The sequence below is a fragment of the Strix uralensis genome, chromosome 8 (genome assembly GCF_047716275.1).
Source record: "Strix uralensis isolate ZFMK-TIS-50842 chromosome 8, bStrUra1, whole genome shotgun sequence".
Classification (NCBI taxonomy): Eukaryota; Metazoa; Chordata; class Aves; order Strigiformes; family Strigidae; genus Strix; species Strix uralensis.
Window position 1 is genome coordinate 7215303 of NC_133979.1, and position 21873 is coordinate 7237175.

General features: G+C 39.1%; 1 protein-coding gene across 6 annotated transcripts in view; it reads left to right on the forward strand.

The window, feature by feature from the left end:
* The first annotated feature begins 2304 nt into the window (after positions 1-2304).
* Positions 2305-21873, forward strand: part of TUT4 (terminal uridylyl transferase 4) — a 51882-nt gene continuing 32313 nt past the window's right edge. For 3 of the 6 annotated variants that reach the window (XM_074876038.1, XM_074876042.1, XM_074876043.1), the window contains exons 1-5: positions 3486-3613; positions 12106-12781; positions 14511-14674; positions 18171-18287; positions 20442-20619. In XM_074876038.1, coding sequence (XP_074732139.1) covers positions 12220-12781; positions 14511-14674; positions 18171-18287; positions 20442-20619 — 1021 coding nt within the window. In that variant the 5' untranslated portion in view covers positions 3486-3613; positions 12106-12219. Of the gene's footprint in view, positions 2409-3485; positions 3614-4968; positions 5192-12105; positions 12782-14510; positions 14675-18170; positions 18288-20441; positions 20620-21873 lie in introns of those variants that run through there. The other 3 variants (XM_074876039.1, XM_074876041.1, XM_074876040.1) reach the window with 3 other exon arrangements.

Here is a 21873-nt window from a genome sequence, read left to right on the forward strand (position 1 = left end):
GCTGCACGGCCGCGCTGCAGAGACACTTGCCCACGATAGGAAAGCGCTGCCGCAAAGAAAGGGACTGCTGCAAACCGGGCTTTTGCAACAGTCTGGCTTCTGCAGAGCTGTGTCCAGAGCAGACCTCGGAGAGATGTATTTCAGGAGGATTCAAATACTCTAAAATGGAGGGTTTCATGGTGGTAGTGGTCTATTAAGTAAGGCCACTTATGGATACAAGACGAATGAAAGTGCTAGTTGGCTCCAGAACAGTAATGCTGTATGTGTCCATGGGATACCAGTCAGATTTGGAGATTGCTTTAACTGCATCCTAGGAAAATAAGGGATAGAGTTATTGTGATTTTTGATGGATTTGCAAGTGCCTTTTTTAGTACACTAACTATAGCACTTAGTAACTACAGCGTAATGTCAAAGGATACCAGTGGCTTGGTTGCTAATGGTTACTGATGCAAGTGCTCTGAACAAGAGTCACCGCATACAGTCTGCAAAAACAGAATTACAAACATGCTGTGCACAGGATCGTGTGAAATGGAGCACCATCAGCCAGGCCTTAAGGAAATTTGTGTCTGCATGTACCTGGTTGGTGAGAAGTGACTGACCAGACCACTGGTCTTCAGTGTGATCTGGGAAAAACCACATTACCAAAGGGTTTTTAAGCAAGAAAGAGGCATTAAGCATCAGGAACTGAATCTGGTACCAAATCTTTCAGATACACAGAGCCAAACCACTGCTTCAGTGCACTGATGCCATTCTTGGGTTGTCTGCAAGAAAAAATAGTCATTTATACAGTTTGCTACTATGTCTGCTGGAAGAAAAGGATTTTTATATATAAAGTAACAACAGTAGAAAGCATTTGATGGTCAATGATTTCTTCTTGGACTGAGAAACTGGTCCTCCATGCCTATGATTCTGATAATTCTTGGCAAAGAAAAGCAAAACGTAGTGATTTACAGAAAACAATTAAGTAGCACATCCAAGGCATATTGGAAATCTATCTTCTGAAGAGTGAATTACATTTTGTAATTTTACTTCATGATTTTATTTTTCTTTAACTGAGTTTTGGTAGATCTTTGACATCTTGATTAAATTTGGTTAGGTAATTCGAGCATAAGTGGCATTACTGTAAGTGAAGAAGCCATGGATAACTGGTTGAAAATTTTAATTATAGTTTTTAAACATTTCAGATTTTTCACGTTTTTATGTATTTCAGCTTAAGTAGACATCCAGCATCAAGACGTAATGCAATATGCCACAAAAATACATAGATGGCAAATCTTCTACCATGCTGTCTATGAGGAAGATACTCTGTGCTACTAATCTGAAGTTTTCATCTTCACAGATAAGTGCTCTCTTTGTGTATACTTTCCTGGCTGTAGTATTGACAAGAACCTTTCCTTTAGAGGACAGTCAAGTATGATTTCCTCATTTTATAAATAAATTATCTAAGAAGCTTTAGAGTTTCTTCAGACACTACTGGAGACAGAGAATAGGGCTTTAATATAGTATATACATCTAAATAAATTTTAAAAACCAATAAATCCTAAAAATAATTTTTTAAAAAATCATTCCAACAATGAATATAATTCAACACAAGCATTTTCTTGGCCAGAAAATGAAACAGAAATCTACAATATACTTTTTCATTTTTTGAGGCATGATGTTATAGTAATTTGGGTATGGGACTAAAAATGAGGCATCATCCTGCAACATGAGACAAGCAAGGTTTTGCTCTGGAAAGGGACTTTATAAAATCTGCTTCCTACAGCTTTATGATTATTGTCTCTGATTTCTAGATAAAATTTAGTGGCTTTCAGAATTATATTTTCTCCTACAAATCGAGCCCAGAATCTGAAAGTTTTTGATCACTGGCACATAATTGGGAATTCTTTAAATAATGGCCAGCTGGCAGTAGAACTCAGCTTCCTCTTTTACTGCCATGTTTCTATATTGCTCCCTGCAATAAAACATTCTTTAACATCAGCAAAGAGGGAAGAATTGTTTCTGAATACACAGAGAGAGAGACTGTTGGCTTTATAATGCTTCAAGTTTTCAGAGCCAAACTGCACTAACATTTCATATTCAAGTCTATCCAACTATTTGAATTAAATCTGACCTATTCTAATAAATTTCAACTTGCAGGAAAAATGCCAGTCAGGTTTGCAAGCTGATGTGTGTTTGCTTGCTAACATGTCTAAATGTTGATCTAGGAGGACTGTACCCAGTAGCAAGTATAATTTAGTTACTTTTGCAATTTACTCTTTGGTCTACTAAACCTAATAAAAATCTTTGTCAAATAGGACTGGACTGAAAGCACCACCCCAGCTAACCTCAGCTGTCCCCAAACAGCATTGCAGCACCGTGATTTCTGGCACTGCTGACCTGGACTGGATTGGCCCGTGTTCCTAAAGGTGAAAGTGCTGCGCTGCATCCCATTAGCAATACCCTGAGCTGTCCAATCCCCATTTCGTAAAATGTGAACTGCAAGTGAACTACAAAAAAGCAGATTAGCTCTAAGGATCACACTGACTTCACAATACATTCAGAAGTACATTTTGCCAGTATTTATAGAATCCAGTACTATAGATTTTGCAACTTTTGTTTACCTCCATAGACTGAGGTAGTGTTTCCAGCACTACTATTCACATTATTTTTAATACTTTCCTTTGAACCCTTTCAGTGGTTCAACATTAATCTTTTATGTGCCTTGTTTTTCTGGAAAGGCCTCCCTTGCCTGGGCTAGGAAGTGCCAACAACATGACATTTCACTGCCAAGAAGCGGTAGTACCATACTGGATCACAGACAGATTTGCCTTACACAAGCACTTGCCAGTTTCTTTAGGTCACCCTCCAGCACTGTCAAGAGCCAAGCGAGCCGGCTTTTCTCCCCCAGGACCACGAAACTGCCAGCAGACACGCTGGCCAAGCCGGCGGCCCCAGCTGCAGCCGAGGCCAGCCTCATAGCCAAGGTCAGGGAGCCAGGAGCCATTTCTCCCCAGCGTCCCTGCTTACCCCAGGCTGCTTTGTGTGGATCACACCCGCCCTCCTCCACCGAGCGGGGGGGGGGGGATGGGGGGGGGGGGAAGAAGGCCCGAGCTGCAGCGTGGGGCTCACCCCACGGCGGGCCCTAACCCTGCCCCACAGGGCCTGGGGCCTAGCGTGCATGGGGAGAAGCCTGGTATGAAAAATGGGGGAAAAAATGGGAAAAATTAGGGTGACTGTGGGGGGGATTAAGGAAAAAAAACTGAGCTGCTTATTCCCACATCCCCGTTTCCTGCTGTGGCACTGGAGGACGGAGGCCCTAAACGCCGGGGGAGATGAGAAGCGGGGGCGCTGCCCACCGAAGGGGAGTTCCGAGGCGCAGGGGGGGCTCCCCCGGCGGCCGGGCCCAAGCCGGGCATAACCCTCCACCCGTCCGTCCGTCTGTCCGCCCCGCGCCCGCCCGGCAGCGCCGCCCGCCCTCGAAGCTCTCCCTCCCGCCCTCGCCCCACAATGCATCGCGCGGCGCGGCTGACATGGCGGCCGGGCCGGACTGAGCCGCTGGCGTCAGGGCCTCCAGCAGCTGGAGCCGGGCATGGCGGGGGCACAGCCCCGGCACCCCTAGCGCCGCAGCCAGGTACCGGGCTCCAGGGGCCGGGGGGCCCCGCCCAGCTTCGTGGGCCTCCCCCGAGGGGTGGGGGCGGCTGGGCGCGCTCTACTCTCTTCCCCCCTGAGCGGGGCGGGCTCGGGGGTGGGGGGGGCCTCGGCCGCGCCGGCGCCCCCCGCCTCAGCCCGCGGAGCCCCAGCTCCGCCCTGCCCCGGCCCTCCTGCCCGCGCCCCGCCTCGGCGGCCAGTCGCTGCCTCTCGACCCCGCGTCCGGGCAGGGTGGCGGCGCTGGGGCTGCTCGGTCATGCTGGGGGCGCCGGTCACGGCCCGGGGGGTGGCGGGGGGGGGCAGCCCCAAGGTCAGCGGGGAACCGGGGCTGGCCCCACGGCCGCATCCAGGCGGGCGGCCGCCCTGAGGGCAGTGCCCGGCTGCGCGCCCGCCGGGTCTGCCAGGCGGGAGCTGGGTGCGTGCAGCTTGTTGTTCTCCCGCCCAGTGGAATTAAATCCTTGGAGGGAGACCGTGGCAGTTGGTGAGGCCCCCGGGGAAATGCCCCCCATGTCCCGGGCAGTCTTCACCAGCGGGGCTCCCCTCCACCGCATCTTGCCAAAGCGAGAGGGTCTTTCTGCGGGTTGTGATGTGCCTGAAATGACACACAGGCATCCCTTTGCCTATGTGTTTGTGCTCTTTTGTTGGCTTATCTTGTATACAAATACAGCTGAACGACTTTTCTGCTTTTGCAATATGTTGCAATTTGCCAGTTGGCTGAATGTGTCATATTACCTGAGGCCTTCTTGCTTTTAAGGTTGTTTCTGGGTATATCAAAGGAAGACACGCTTGTAACATGGAGAGAAACAATATAATCAGGTTTAGGCTAAGGTAGGGATTAGTACATTAAAAAGATAGTTGTATCTAAGTATGGATCTAATAATTTCTTTTATATTCATGCCACCTCCACATCACTTGGCTTCCTGAGCACTGTGCCCTGGATTCCATAGTTATTGCATTTGCTTGAAAATAGAGGATGCGTGGTGTTTTTGTTTTTGTTTGACTTGTGCTCACAGTTTCAGTAGGTGCTTTTTGTATAGTCTGACCCCAGATAGTTATGACATAATTATTTCCGTGACAAGAAAAGTAAACCAGACATGGAAGTATAACAATTACAGTATCTGACAGAGAATGCTATAATAGGAGTGAGAGGTCTCCTTTACAAACATCAAGTTTTCCAGTGAGCTTTTTAAACCACTTTTCTACTTTAGTGAAAATACCTTCATAAAGTTAATTTCGGGATGAAATTACCGTTTCCCAGAACATATGTATTGGAATGTGTTCCCAGAAGATACGTACAGAGGGATCAGAAAGTTCCTTCTGTGTTCTGTTCTTGTTCAGAAGACAGCTGGGACTTCTCTCATACCTCAGCTAGCAGAAGAAAAGAAACTGCCAGATGCCATGGGGCACCTGCACGGTGCAGTGCGTTCACCTCGTTCTTCGTCTGAAGGGAATTGCTGCTACAGGGAGAAAGAAAGGGGAGCAGGATTTCCCTGTGTCCTACTTGAAAGCAAGATATCCCTGGGGAGCTCCTCTTAAATGTCCTGTGGATCTGTTTGTCAGAGTAATGGTTTTGGATTGTGTATTCATATTGATACCATAAAGCAGTTCAAAATTCTGCCCAGCTCAGAGTATACCCTGTTTGCTAGTCATAATGCTTGCTTTTGAAATTTTACAAAGCATTTCTACTTTATTTTCTTTCACTTTATTTTTCTCCTTGTCTTAATGAAATGATGTAATACTGGTACTGACTTCTATTGAGAACTCAGAAAGAAGGACTCTGCAATTTGCTTAGTGGGTTAATTTGCAGAACGGAAGCAACCCGGGGGGAAGGCAACATTTCTAATGCTTTTGGCATGTTAAGACTATATCGTATATTGTTTGATAGATTGTTTAATTGCACATAAATTATAATTAGTAACTCTCTTAACTTAGAAGTACTAAAAACTACCTAAAGTTAGTAACAATGCATATGAATCTAATTTTTACCTTTTTTTTTTTTTTTAAGAGATGCATGCATATGTGTATATGTACCTATATCCTTGGTTCATAGTTTTGGTTCTAACGTTGTAGCAAATCTTGGAAAAAAAAGATGTTATTAGATTTTATTTTTTATTTCTGTTGATGTGTGAAATACTGTTTCCAGTGAGAAGTAACTTTCAGATTTTAGTTTTTGGTGTCAGCAAAGCTTGACTTGGGAGTCTGAAATCAATTTTGTGTTACAAACTGTTGTGACTCAGTCTGTGTGCCAACTGTATGGATGTATTCTTGACAACTTTTCTAAAGTAGTGGTTTTCAACATATTTCTTTCAGTAGGGAAAGTGCTGGATTGTGGTAAAGCAGACTTAAGGATACTGGTAGGAGATCCATTTGCTTTAGTTGTAATTTGTGAAGTAGTTTGTGACTGGTATGAAGTAGTTCAAAGGCTGTCCCTTCCTAAAGGATTAGAGTTTGGATGAAGGGATTGCTATTTCTTAAATACAAGATTCAGTTAAACTTCTATGCCACAAATACATACTGCTGTATTTTTATTTAGCATAAGCACCAAGTATAAACAGAGGTTTAAGAATAAGATGGATAAATTGAGTTTAAATGCATAGCTGCCATTTAAGCCAGTTTCATGATTAGTCAGGCTTCTCTGGAAGCTAGTTTAGCCTCTGAAAGGCTTTAAACCTATGCAGTGCTGTACTGTGTTTTTCCAGCCACCTCACCTGTAATGGTACAAATGTTGTGTTTGGTTTTTTTAAAGTTAGAGCTACCTTGGATCAGTTTCCTGATCTGGTTACAGCATGCAGCGACATTTGAGGCAGGTGGTACTCCTCTTCTGACTTCAGTGCTTGCTTCAATGGATTGTGAAATGTTTAAAGGACTATGACAGTAAAACCTAGGACCAGAACCAAAACTAAAGCATTAGGAATCTTTATATGAAATACAGAGGTAAGGGAAGCCATTGTAACTGAGCTACACAGCTGGTGTGACTGAGAGAGGATGGTGTTCGAGTTTGGAATGGGAGTCATCAGCACTAGTAGGTTCAGAAAGTGGCAGTTCTTGGTGTTTGGCGACATGCCTCTTTCTTACCTTCTCAGTGAGTCATACTGTGTTGTAGAAAAGACAGCGGGTGTCAATGCAGAGAGAAAATAACCTATAACAAGCACATCTTGTACAGATCTTCTATCCAGCATATTCTGCTCATTTAAGAATGTAATCGTAAGATATTTGCACCTACATACGTTACTAAGTTTTGCATCAAGCAAAGCCTTTCCTGTTACTTCAGTTTCTCAGCAGTACTTCTGTAATTCAGGTATAATCCTGTTACAGTTATATATACTTGTTTATCTAACGATCACTCCTTAGAAGTTTTCAATCCTCAACGTCGTAAATACAACACTAGAGCTTCCTCCTGAGTTACGTATCTTCATTAAGCCTAGACTGCTGGTTTTGTTTTATCCCTGTTTCGTGTGTTAAATTTTGTGTGCAGTGCGTTGGCTTCCTTCTAGATAGATTTTGGTAGTAGTATACTTACTAGCCTGTAGAAACAGGAAGATCTGAAACACTGTATAGCACTTATGTTTGTTACTAAGAATACCGATGGGTTTATTGCTGGTGAAGCCTGAGAAGCTTTAGTGGCCAGTAATCTCTGATAGTTTTAAGTAGTTTGGAAAAACATCAAGGATTGGTAATAGTTTGTACTAAATTATGTTTAGGTCTTCATAAACCAAACATAAATACATGATAACTATTGGCATAGAGCATGGGAGAAGCCTGAATGATCTGTAGAAGTTCTCAGACACAAAAATGTTACTAAGGCTGTAAACAATCCAGAAAAGAAACACCCCCCCAGCACATTAGGACTGTCTGTAGACATTACCTGTGCTGCAATCTGAGCAGAGTGCAGAAGCCAACCTTTCCTTTTGTTCCTGTCTGTGGCTGTAACCTTTGTTTGCTGACTTTCCTTTTATTTTTGTTGAGGAAGTTCCTCTGGGCTGTATTGGTAATCAGGTGGGGGGGAGGACTGAGGCTAATAACCCCACTTACTGTTGGAAGGCTGGCTGGGGAGATTTGAGCTTAAGGGACAATCATAATGGGGCAGATAAAAGCAGGTCTGAGATAAAATATAGGTCTCTGTCTCAAAGGAGGGAGTGCTTTAGAGGGTGATAACAATTATGTTTGTAGTACTTTTGCTGATTATATTTAACCTAATATTCCTGGAGGAAACAAAGTTTCTGAGACTGTTCTCTTTCCTTGTAGTCCTACGCTCTTGTCGTTACTTTTGGATATTTCAGCCAGTTGGGACCAAATTTTAGAACATTTTTGAAGTAATGTCAAAAGATTGTTGAGTTTCTGTATGTTTTCTGGAAGAATCGTGCCTCAGTAGAGGAGGGGTCTCTGCTGAGAGGAAAGCAGGAGGAAGTTACGTTTCCTCCTAGGGAGTGGTGTGTATGTTCCTTCAGCTACAGCATGCCTCCTCCACTTGCCCAATGGGCTGTGATCAAGAGCATGACAGAGGAGCACAAAATGAATGGATAGGAAACCAGGTATAGTCAGTTCTGCTGCTAATGAAGTGATTAAAAAAGAAATGCTTTGCAGAAGAGCAGCTCAGAATGCAAGAACTCACAGTTTCACTTGGCCTTCATCTTTGAAGAGGCCCTATTATGGCAAAGTCTGACCCAAAATGTATGTTTTTGAAGGAGTTAAATATGCTTGAACAATTTGAGAGGAAGGAGTGGAAGGACACGTGGGTAGAAGTATCTTCTTGAAAGTGGAAGGTTTTTTTCCTGTTTGGAAGTAAGCATTACCCTGAGTTTTTGCAATTCAAATGCAGAATTTTCTAATACTGGTCTGAGAGAAAGAGGAAACAAAAGAAACTGGCAGAAATGAAAGTGAAACAATCTCGTTCCTTCATTTCATGAGCCTAAAATGAATTCTACAGTAGTGAAATTGAAGCTGATTTAAAACATTTTTAATTTGATTATTGTAGGTACATATAGGCTTAATAATTTGCTAGAGTTTGAGGTCAGATGGTATCTTGTTTGACCTCAAGCTGCTGTATTTCAGCCAGATTATTTTTCTACCAAGAGCCAAGAGTTGAGCTAGATTTCAGAGGAGCAACTGGCACTGTACGTTTAGAAAGCAGGGGAAACTGCGTCCCCTCTAACACCGGGATACTGAGTAAATGAAATATGCTGAAATTATTTCAACAGGTTAATCATACTCCACTTTGCAGACGCAGGTGAAAAACTCTGTTTTTGTTGCCAGCTTGCCTGGGAGAAAATTCTTCTTTGATTCAAGGTCTGGCAATTTGGTATGAGCCTGAGCTTGTGAATAAGACATGCCATCCAGGTTTCTAGGAAGATGCCACCTCAGCACTGATTCACTCCACTCTAGTGTTTTGTTTCCAACTATGTTATTGTTTTCAGAGGCACTCCTTTCCCTCCTCCCATTTTCCTCTCATATGTAGATGGCCAATGTCTGACAGAGGAGGAATGATCTTTTTGAGACTGTCTTGGGTTTAGTAGTGATCTCTTTTGTTTTTCATGTTAAGATTCATTAGTTGGTTTACTTTGCAGTTCTTTGTGAGATGGTAATGTGGTTACTATTGAGTATGTTACAGCAGTTTAGATTATTTTTTTGTTTGCTAAATCATTTCAGTATTAAAGAGCAAAAGCAAAAAAAGCAAAAAGCAAAAAAAATCCGAAATTACACCGCCACTGTTATTGCACTTGCATTTCAGATTCTTAACCTTTTTTATTTTTGAACAAAAGATTCTTGTCTTACAAAATTTCATGACCTATCTTTATTCATATTTCTCAGGAATAAAGAATATATCTGTGCTTTTTAACCATAACTACCTGCATTTGATTACACTCACTCTCATAATATGTAATGTTATCACAGTACTCAGTATTTAGGTGGGTTTAGTTTTTACTAGCAGTTTCCTTAGTTGTTTTTTCCCCCGTCACATTTATCCATTTGATTAAAGCTTATATATTCTCTTTGAATATATGTGTATTTTATTGAATGGATGAGATCAAATCATTTGAGCCTACAGTAGAACTTTTGTGGATTTTTTTTTTAAACCTTCTTGCAAAATATGAATCTAACAATTTGACACTCACAAAAAGCAGAGCAAAATGAAGCCCCACTTTTCCTCCAATGCCAGAGTTGCATGGTAGCTTTAAGCTGGAAGTGGTGCCAAGAGAAGTTGTCCCCACCCTACTAGTTGTTTGTTATTACCAGCTCCTGCTCCTCCTCCTCCTCCTCCCTTGTGCCAGCTTTATGTTAAGCTGGATTGGTTTTCCGGTTTTGGTCACTGCAGAACTGCACAGGGGAGGGAGCAGCCTGAGGAGGGGGAGTAAGTAGCTGGGGTTGGAGAAGGGGTGTTACTGCTCCTGTCAGAGTTGGTGCCGACCTATGCTGCTCTGCAGTGAACGTGGAAGTGTGACCTCGATGTGCTCCAGTCTGGAGTTGAAGGGTCATGTAGGTATCAGAAATGAACCAGAAATGAAAGTGGAATTGATATGTGTGAGGTTTGGGGTGTTTTTCCCCCTCTTCAGGTTGAGCATCTAAAATATAAGGAATAGTTTAGAATTTGAAAAATCCAACTCTCCTTTCTCTTTTGGTTACATAAAATTCACAGTAGAGTACGGTTTAAAGATAGCAACATCCTGTACGTGGCTATAACATCTCCCCAGCCTGTAGAGCAGTGCTTTATACTGGTGGTCAGAGACTAGAATAATTTAGCCAACCTTCAGGGGACCCTGGGCTCTTCTTACCACACTGAGGCTTGAGCAGCACTAGTACAGGTGGGTAGTTGTTCCTGCTGCTGAGCTAATAAGAATTGCTATAGGAAAGACCGACTACAATCCAAAGGCAAATGCTATTTAATCTTTTCGATTTTTGGTCTTTGACTTTCGGTCTGGAATTAAGAGCCAGGTGTAATCAGAAAATAGTTGTAATAGTAACTAAATGTATTTGTGAGATAAAATACTTAGCCATTGGAATGAATTTAGGAATATGATTTTTTTTCTTTTTTCAGGTTTTATATTTTACCACAGGCTGAGATGCTAACGTTAACTTCATGAAAATTCTTATGGGTTTTGTTTGTTTGATTTTCATTTTTGAAAGATATGTATTTTCAATTATGTCTATAGCTCAAGATAATAATTTTTAGTATGTGCTTTGTGTCCTGAAGTATTTTCTGATTTGTGTCTCTTTAAAGTAAGAGAGAGATAGTAACTATATTATATAGCCTAGAAAAAAAAATCATTGTCCTTTATACTGGTAATATTCAGAAAGTGTTTTTTTAGCCAGACATTTTAATCTGATCCTTCCTTCTGCTTATTATTTAAGTATAAAAGTACAGTGTGATACTTCTAATAGCTGTAATTAATTGACTTTTCTATTATTCATTTTCTTCACTAAGTAAGCTACTTATTTTGATGGGTTCTCTAAAACCCAGAAATTTCCATGGATTGTGCTTTTACTTACCAAATATATAGCTGGACCAGAAAGAGAGAAACTCCGATCTCCATATCTTGCTATAGTTTTATAAAATTTATTTTCTTCTATATCTAATACTTTATTCTAATAATTTTTTATTGCAATCTCAAGGTTATTTAAAAAAAAAATCAAACCTCTTGTTGCATATTCCCTCTTCTTTTTCTATATTGGTGAGAGTGATTCCTTACAAACAGACCCACTTATTCAGGCTTAGCTATCCATTGGAAAAAACAGTCTTTGAGTTGTCTCCAGCATAAAGCTCAGATGACATACCACCTAAAGGACTGAGGTTTAGATAAATAATCTGCAGCTAAACAAAATATTTACTATTTGTGGGTTTTTTGGCTAAGCAAAATCTTACTTAATTGATGGTAGTTATTTTATATAAGAATCATATGTGTCAGAAATTTGCTTAAGTATCTGTGGATACAGGTGATAGGGTCAAGTTTATTATTAATACCTTGATCTGTATCTTTAAATACTTTTTTAAAACATCATTTAATAAAATGAAGCTTGCTTGCTGGAGACTGAATTAGTTTTCTGTAGTGGCTAATTTGAGCTGTATGTTTATTGAGTGGTATTTTTTAGATGTGTTAAATTTTTTTCTTTTTTTTTTTCCAGTGTAGTTGCAGACATCTTGGTTCTTGTTTTTTTCAGAAAGCCAAAAATAGGAAGGAAAGAAAAAAGCAAGCTGTTGGCAGGTTTATCACTGAGTGTTTTTTACCATGTTCTGCCATTTTCTGTCTCTTCATATCCCCTCCTCTTTATATAGAAGTCAAGATGATCAAAATTTTCATGAGTTTTACTTTAATTTGGAATGTATTATGAAAATTCACTTATGCCTGGGGGGGGGGAACATGCTTCCTAAAATAATTTGTAGTTACACTTCTCTTTAGAGAGGTTTATTTTAATGCGTTGTCTACACAGAGCTTTGATATTTTTCCTCTAGTTTAAAAATGTCTATCATTATTTCTTCAGTAGACAATCAGCTACGATCCTTGCCTGCACAGTGGATTTAAAATCAACTGCAAATTGCTGAAGAATTGCACTTCAAGTGGTCTCAAGAGACAGGAGAAGCAGGTCTTCACTATAATGGAAGAGGCCAAGAGCTCAAAGAATGGAAATCATGACCCAAGGAAGTCTGTCCGTCTTGTCTGTGAGGAGGGCAAAGCAGTCAAAGTTACAAATAATCAAAATTATAAACATAATAGAAATGACAAATCTGTGAAGGATGTTGGGAGAAGTTCTCCAAGTGGGAATAGCAGCAAAAAAAGTAAACAAAATGATGTTTGTTCTGAAAAACAAGGAGAAAATAAATCATGCAAAGTAAATAGTTGTATTCCTGGAACTAAAGATATGGGGTCAAATGTTCAGGATCGAAGTCATGGAAAAGCAAAAAAATTTTCTAATTTATCATCAGCAGTGGAAAACCTGAAACAGACAAAAGCTCAACCAGTGGCAGAAAACTTTCCAGGCTCCCCTGTTTCAGGGAATGGGGTCAGTACAGAAAGCTTAACAGCTACACAGAAAGGGAAACTGCTGTTGGAAAATCCTCTGGGCATTCATACTTTGAAGACTAGTGTTGATCAGACTGGTGACCCTGGTAAGACTGCTTCAGATCAAAGAAAAATGGAACATAAGCCTGATGACTTCAGTGAGTATTATTCAATACTGCTTTATTCAATTTTCTTCTGGTAAAATTGTTAACAATCTGAAATGGGCTTTGAAATGTTTCTATTTGCATATTTTTTTCACATATAGTAAGTTGCTGATTGCATTTAGAGAGAACATACTATTAATACAAGCATATTACTTAGAGAATAAGAGATTATGATAATAACTGGCCTTTTTTCTCATGCCTAAGACCTAAACATCTTTGCAAGATACTTATAGTGTGTGTGGGTTTGTGAATATAGTGTCTTGAGAGCAGGGGAACCCTTCATAATATCATCGCCACTTACAGAAATGACAGCTATTACTGCTTTTCAGAAAGATTGGGGGGAAAAAAAATCTACCATAAAAGTTTTTTTTTGTAGGTGGGGGGAAAATACCTTTTTTTCTGTGGTTGTTGTGCTCTTTTTATTGCTGAAAATGTTTAAAATATGTTTTAGCAGGTGGCTTTTTGATTTAGGGAGCTCTGGAATATGTAGCATCCATCCGTGGTTACCCTTATGAGTATTCAGTTCTTATACATGTTTTTCAATTTCAGAATTAAATATGTGGATCAGGCATTGTCTCACTTCAGGTTAACTCCTTAGTTCAGGATTTGTCATGCTTTTTCAGAATGTGTTTTTTTTAGATAAAAATGCTATTTTAAGACAGCATGTCAGTGCAGACCTTCTGTTTGAAGTATTTCCCACTACTGCAACAGCTACAGCAGTTGCTTGTATGGAAATACTAGGAAAATATTAAAGTGCTTTTTTTTTTTTTTTTTTTTAGCTATCTTAATAAAATTTAACAAGAAAAACAAGTTGAAATGGCAGCATCCTGTGATCAGTCAGCTCTTTGTAGACCACCATCATGTACTGTAGGGACCATCTGTCACTGAGAAACCAGGACTTGAAAACTTGCTCAGTTTTGATTCCTAGCTAGTCTGGGGACACAGATCTTATTTGAAAGGAAAGAAAAAGTTAAAAAAAAAAACCCAACCAAATAAACCTCACTTTTGCTGATGTAAAAACTACTGGAATAATGTAAGATGTAGATGTTTGTACAGATTAGTGGGCTATGAACAATTCATAGGCATCTGGAGGAACTGGCCTTTCGGAACTGACCGGCGTGTTTGTGAGTAGCAGCGTTCCAGAGTGCTGTGGTTGCTAGCCGTGGGCAGCAAGGTGTCGCGGTGTGTTCAGATGTAACTCCAGCAGCCTTCTAAATCACGAGGTTGAAATGCCTGATGACTGTCTCTGTAAGATCATTTGGGTGAATGTCTTCAAGGCAGTTCTGTGACTCTGTCATTAACAAAATGTGTTGTGTAAAAAAATTTTAAGCCTAATATTTCTTATTTCTGTTGGAGTAGAGCATCAGGATCTTGCATAATCAGTTCTGCATAACAAAAACCCCCCTTTGTTGCCTTGAAGAACTTAATATAGACTGTGAAATTATGACTGAAACACAAAATGAATCTACCATTTTTTCCCCCTCTCTTTAATAGCACTCTTAGTAGCAGGCTAGGCTTTGAAGTCTCTCCAAAATACTGGTTAACATACTGGAAAGATTCTAACGTCTAAGGTGATTTTGTCCAGCCTTTGGACAAAAAACTGGAATGTAGCTCTAATTTGTGTCCAGTTCCTTAGTGGGATGCTCTTAACTGCTCTGTACTCTAACTTTCACTTTTCCTCTCATTAAGTTACTCTGAAGAAAACAGCTATCTCTTTCTCTAGGTAAAATAAAGAATTCTGAATCGACTAAAGAACATGCCTTGGAAGCTGATTATTTAGAAAACACCGCTGTTATTGATGAATCTAATCTGACAGCTGAACAGCAACTAGGATTGAAACAAGCTGAAGAACGTCTGGAAAGAGATTATATCTCCCGACTTGAAAAAGTAGGTTGAGTTACTTACCAGATAAAAAAGAAAATGGGTGTCTTCTTTCATTATCATCACCGTATTTCTGGTTGGGTGTTATTTCTACTAGAGCCTGTTGCCGCTGTTTCTTTCTTCTTTATAATGAATCACTTTAGTGATCTAAGATAGTATCCCTAGTAGTTGACTAGTCATTCATCATGGCAGATGATGCGGATTGAAAACCTAGCGTTCCTTATGTGGCATATCTAGCCTTTGTAGAACAGTATTCTTTAATTCTACAGATCTAAAGGTTTACAGTTCCATTAACCTAAGATTTTTCTAGGAAGTCTGGTTACCTGGAAACTTCAGAATACAGGATCAAAAGGAACTTTGTGCTATCTTCAGTATATTAGCCTTCCACCAGTCTGAGTCACCTATATTGAAGATGACTCCTTTAAAATGTTCGTCTAAACTGTTCTTAATATTATCTCCAGTGAAACAAATTTCAAAGTCAGTATAGGTAACCCAGAAGTTTTTCTTAATGTCTAACATAAGTGTCTCTTGCAGCATTTTAATCCCTCATATGTTGTCCTAGGAAAATAAACATGTTTACTACTTCTTTTCAGCAACTTTCTACACATTTGAAGATCATTACCATTCCTGAAGTCTTATCTTCTTTAGACTCTGCTCTTTGTTCTTCAGTCGTAGGGGTTTTTTTAGTTACTGGTTCATTCTTGTTGCTTTTCTGTAGGCATCCACCATGTATCTGGTATCCAAAATTGGACATACAATTTCAGCTAAGGTCTTACATATAAAGAGGAAAACTTTTTATTCATCTGTCTGAAATACAGCATTTCTGTTTAGCTTTTTTAGGAGCAATAGGATGTTGGCTTGTAGCTTGACCAGGAGTAATTCCCATATCGTTTTCCTAAGAAAAGCCCAATCAGATGTACCTAACCCTGTATTTTTTGCAGTTGATAATACCTATGGAGGGATGATACTTTGCTTTGATATTCTTTAATTGCAGCTTATTTGTTCCATTTCTCTAATTTATTGTGATTGCTGATTTTTTTGTCCTCTTACGTCTTCTGTAACCTCTCCCAACTTGTTGTCTTTCACATTTGTAGTCAACCCTCTGTTGCATTTCCTAAGTCTTCAACAAAAATAGGAATGTTTCTGACCCCAGAAGGACCCCAATTGAAAAGTACTTGGCACACACTTTTAGACTGGTTGTGAACTAGTCTAGGTATGTGTGCTCTGAGGACAGTTTTCCGAGAAGTTTTGCTCCCACCTTACTGTTCTTTATTTAGATAGTATTTATGGTCTCCTTTTGAGGCTGATACTATGACAAGTGACAAAAACTTTGTAAAATTCAAGATACAACATCTGCTGCTGCTTCTTCAAGCCCTATGATTTTATCCTTAAAAAAGCAACCCTAAAATTGGTTTAGTGAAATTTGTTTATAGCAGATCAGTTTGTCACCTATGACCTGGTTTTATTTGTTTATTAATAACAATTTATTACAGTATTTTTCTGGGTGATAATTCTGACTACTCTCTAATTCCTTGTCTCATCCTCTTCAGCCTTTTAAAGATATTCTCAGGTTTCTCTTTCCTAGTGATCTGGAACCTTCCCATTCTCTGTGAGTTCTTTAAAATACAACTGGCTCTGAGATGGATTAGCTCCCTGAATATCCAAGAACAAATTTAATGAAACCTAGTTTGTTTGGATGCATGTATCTTACTCAAGTACTAGTCTGTAGTTTTTTTTGTGTTGCTACTTTGAGTTCTTGCCCCTTTCATTGGTGTTAAGCGTAACTAGATGATTAAAAAAGGCTTTACAATAAAGGCAAAATAAAAGGCGCTGCATGAGTCAACCTTTCTGGCAACAGCTGTTGACATAATACTGCAGATGAGTATTGAAATACCCAATTTTTAAAAACATAATTATTGCTGTTATGAATTCAGTTCTGGAAGAATGGTAAAATACTTTTGATCTACGTCAGTCATCAGGTATTGAATACTTGAGTCTTCCAAGCTAGCCAAGTGTAACTGTCTATAAATTGTTTTCCAAATGGATGTTTGATTTCATCTTACTAGGTACCTGTCTCATAGGAAATAAGGATGAAGAGAAATAGTAATAAAAGCATAATGACCATGTTAATTTAAAGTGATATTACCCTGCAGTTGGAGGGTATCAGATCTTTTTTTTTTTTTTTCCCCCACCACAAAGCAAAAAATTAGACTCAGTAAGTGGAAAAACTTGCCCAAATATAGCAGTCATTTAGGTTTCTGTATAGTAAATCAAATTTGTTTAACTGATCTGTAGTCCACCTTAGTGTCTTAAAATGGTGTTCTCTGTTCATTCATTGTTATGTCACTGTTTAAACATCTGGTGTTTTCAGTATACTTTCGGTTTTAGTAAATATAGATGTATTAGAATTAGGATGAAAATGTTAGGTGGGGTTTTTTCTCTCGCAGTTATAAGCGATAGCAGTTACTGGAAAAATGCTAACAAGTCTGGAGGAAAACTAAGGCTTTTTGTTGGGGTTGTTTTTTCTTTGCAGTGAGCATATCAAAAGGTTTCCAGTCTCTATAGCTGTGTTTTATTAGAGCAAGAAAATACAACTGCAGGATGAGACAGACTAAAATGGAGTATTTGCAAACAACCCCTCATCTTTGCAGAGGTGGTCCTCTCTGCCTCTTAGTTTAGTAGTTCTCTGTGGTTTCCTGGTTGAATAAACTCCACAGTATCCCCTCTTGGACCCTAGGAAAACAGTGATCTCTCCCTGCCCCCCCATCATCTTCTGAGGCTTGGCTGCTTCTTGCAGACTCTGAGGGGTCTCCCAGGTGGCAGCTCTTCATTTGCGTACTCCATCTCTTACAGCCTGTCTGTACAAAAAGGTGCTTCTTCTGCGTGTTTCTCTAATTCTGAGCATCCCAAATTATTCATCGAAATAGAAGAATCTTACCCCTTTACAGAGGATCCTACCTTATCCAGAGTATAGTCAGAAACTGGCGATCTTCCTCCTTGCTGGCCAGCCACACCCTTTTTAATAGAACAAAAAATGTAGTACTTGCACAGGACGCTGTGAATATGCTAGCCAAACAACAACACCATCTGTCATAACACGTATGGTAGATAATATGATGAATACTTCCCATTTTCTCATCAGAGAAAGGAGGATAGATGCTGAGATTTAATAAATCCATAGTTATTAAAAGCTTGAGCTGACAAGGGAATGGCTTACTGGCCTTTAGGTCAGCATTAAGAGGCATAAACTCTTCAGTCTTAATCTTGCCTCACTAAAATTTACTGAGAAGTGTAATATTCAAGTCATCTCACTGCCTTTCCTCACTTTCCCCACTTGTCATACAGGTAAAAATCCATTTCCACTGTGTTTTTTGAAGATTACTTAATGTAACATTACAAGTGTTACATAATTGTTAAATACAATTTATTATTCAAAGACTTGAGTTTTTCAGATGCTATTGGCAGAAACGTTTTCGTTTAATCTATGGCCGTTTTTCCTCAGCGCTCCCCAGAATACACCAACTGTCAGTATCTATGCAAGCTCTGCTTAGTTCACATTGAAAATATCCAGGGAGCTCACAAGCATATTAAAGAAAAACGTCATAAGAAAAATATAATGGTAAGTCAACAAATAAAATTTTGACGGATTTTTTTTTTTTTTTTCTTCCTTCTGTTTTTTGGTTTTTTTTTTTTTGGTGGGCTATTTTAAAAGATTTTTTTATGTGGTATGTTTTCTTTGGTCATCTTAATTTGGGTGAAAGGTTGTGTGCTGAGCAGAGATCCACAAATTTCTGTTGGGTTTTTTCTGTTTGAGAGGAAGGGCTTGATGATCTGTCTAGGCAGAGAGGAAAGAACATTTTTGGTCGTTGCTTCTAAATTAGTGTCTCTGAGTAGTGGGCAGTTCATCAGACTTTTAGTAACAGAATGCAAGGTAACTTTGGTGAGAAAAATATTTAGTTTTTCTGTTTCTTCCAAAAGTAATATTGCTGGTAGGAAGACCACGAGGGACTGGAAGTGGGGTTGGGGATGTTGGGGTTTTTTTTCACTTTTGCCTGACTTGTGAAGTTTCTATCTACATCCTCTCTGTGATGGGTGAGCGGAGTGGATAGTATGTCTAGAATGTAAAAAGAGTTAAAGTAGGGAGGGATTCAGTTCTGACTCACTCATCTCCCTGGGTTTTTGTGTTTAATACAAAAAACAGTTCAAAGGCTTTCAAAGAGAAAAAGTTTCCTTATCAGATACCATGACTGTTTGCTTTGCTTTAACGAAATGTTACATGCATGAAATCCAGTAGAAGGTGCACAGATTTTCTTGCCAACCCAGTTTTGTAAATGCCGATGAAGAGTTACAAATTTCCCAGTATGTAGGGTTTTGTGATTCAGATGGTTAAAATTACTCTTCCTACAACTATTCGCCAAAATCCAGTCAATTACTGCTGTTTCCATGTATTTCTTACCATACTTCTGTTTGTAATTAATGGTCTACTTCTGTCATATATGCAAGCCATCACCTGGAAAACTCTGAATGCCGTAAATCCCTTACATTTCAGAAAGTAATATTTTTGTGTTATGTTCAGTTATTTGTAAAGGATTCTGATTCTCTTGCTGTCTGCTGAATTGCATCATGGAAAAAAAAAATAAAACAGCAACAAACCAGTCGCACGTTTGATAGGGAAACACTTCATACCATGCTTTTCATCTGGGCATGGAGATAAGAGTTGAGGCATGAGGTTTCTTTACCACTGAATGGAAATGCTAGAGGACAGGCAGCAGTTTCAGTTTTTAACACTTGTCTTCAGATAGCTTTATGTTGTGTGCCACATTACAGTGGTAAGTGGTATGTAACTGTTTAAATGTTACTTCATAAAATACACCTATTTACAGCTCTAACTATGAGATACATGACTGCCAAATAAGCTTAGCAGCAGCCACGGCTTCCCCACTCAAGAAGAACCCTGAAGAAGTGACATTAAAAAACCCACAGCCCTTTAAAAATGTGCATATTCTTTCTTATGATAAATTTGTTCAAATAAGAACAGAAGAGTTGGGAGATGCAGCCTAGAACTAACCAAACACTTTAATACTGGACGGTGTTTTCTTAGTGCATCATTTTTTCTGGTTATTATTTATTTCTGGTGTCATTCATATTTAATTTAGTCGATGAATTTGTGAAACGAGTGATTGTTGTACGTAATCCCAAATGATGCATCTGACATATTTCTTGCTGTTGGATTAAATTGATTATAATTCGATGCACTAAAAATAGCACTTTCTGGCACCAGTTCAGGCAGCAGTGGGACTCACCAAAATTTCTTGGAGCTACGAATACTTTTTCTGCCTCAGATATCTTTCCTTCAGGTACAGTCCAGTCTGAAAAAATCTGTGTGACTCTAGAAAAACTTTCTCAGCTCAGTTACTTTTATTATGTAGGAACAATAACAGCTCTTCATTTCCTTGGATGAATTCTGTTTCAGAACTGTCAGAAAATGTGGTTTAGGAATGTAACACAGCAGATTTCCTCCCCAGTTGCCAGCTGTGAAACAACATGTTCTCTTTTAAACACTGAGCATCTACTGTCATTTCTGTGAGCCACACTATATTATATTTGCCAGTTAGGCCAGGGAGAGTTCCTGCCTTTGAAAGTGTTTGGTCAGGACACCATGTAAATAGAACTCAGACAGCAAACAGTACATTCCGATATCGTGCAATAGTATGAGATAACCTTTTTCTCTTAAAATATCAGTTTTTACTTTTATCATCCAACAATTATTCAGGAAAAACAAGAAGAAAATGAGCTGCGTGCCCTCCCACCCCCCTCTTCTGCACAGTTGGCTGCTCTGAGTTTTACACTCATTGAGGCAGCAAATGAACAAGGCATATCAGATGATGACTTCAGAATTCGTCAAGAAATTGTAAACGAGATGGAGAAAATTATTCAGCAGCCTTTACCAGGTATTCATAGTATTCTCCATTTTCTTTAGGTGAAAATATGGTTGTGCTTATTTTTGCTTCTTTCTGGTATGAGTTTATTGAAGCTATTGGTCCTCTTTACAGTGATGACTTCTGATGAAGATTGGAAATTTCCAGGGCATGAAATACTTCCTTCCTGGTTGTGTTTAAAGCCTCAGCCACTGAGGCTCTCTCTCAGGCTCTAGTCCTACGAACCTTTCCACCTGTACCTTACTTAGCATTATTGAATATCTGTGTCTATTAAGTAGAGGATTTTTGTTTTCCTAAGTGCACTTAATTAAACTAATATAAATATAGCAGGAGGGAAAAATGAGGAGTTTGAAATGTACTTTTTTCCTACAAGTCCTTCAGTTGTTTATAACATCTTTCGGAGCAGATAAAAGTTGCGTAAGACAATTTGTTTTTAAAGCACAGTTTTAGGAAAAAAAAAAAATTAGACGTCAGCTATGAGTGATTTTGGTAAGCATATGAGACATTTTCAGTACTTAATTGTGATCTGAAATATCTACAGGTACTAATCAGTAACTGTTCATTAAAACAAGTCATTGAAATCAACAAGGGTTATTGTTTAACAGGGATTTCTTCTCACGTGTATTTATGGTTAATGGATCCTAAAATGAGAAGAGGTGTTCTTTGAGATCAACTATAGCTTCCCAAAGTCTCTGGAATTGTCTTAAATGGGTCAACATTTGCTTAACATTTACTTGACCACATACAAATATCATACGTCATCTGCATTTTTGTTTAGTGCTTTATGTTGATTAAAAATAAGAATAATTTAGAGAAAATAAAGTCTGAGTAGGTTAAATGCTTAGTCCCATTTTTTTGCTTCAGTGGGTCGGTAAAGTTCAGTGCATTGATAAAGCTTGTAAAAATTATCTGGTAAAAGCTGAATGGTAGTCTTCCTCCTTCTCCCCCTTCAGAAGTACAGTATGTTATTTCAATAGGACATGTTAAACATTCAAATCCAATTTATGCAACTGTTGGAAAACAAAATAATACAAATAATATAACAATAAAATAGTCTTTGACATTTGCTTCTTTGCATCTAGATGATCTCCAATCATCTCCTATAGTTTGGGAATTTGAGAGCTGATTTTTGGAGCTACAGTAATGTTGACATTATGTTAACAGTGGTTTGTTTTTCAGTGAATCTGAACACAAGAAAGTATTAATCTCATTGACAAAAAATAAGTCTTTGAATTTTTTATTTCATCTATATTGAAACTGGATTGA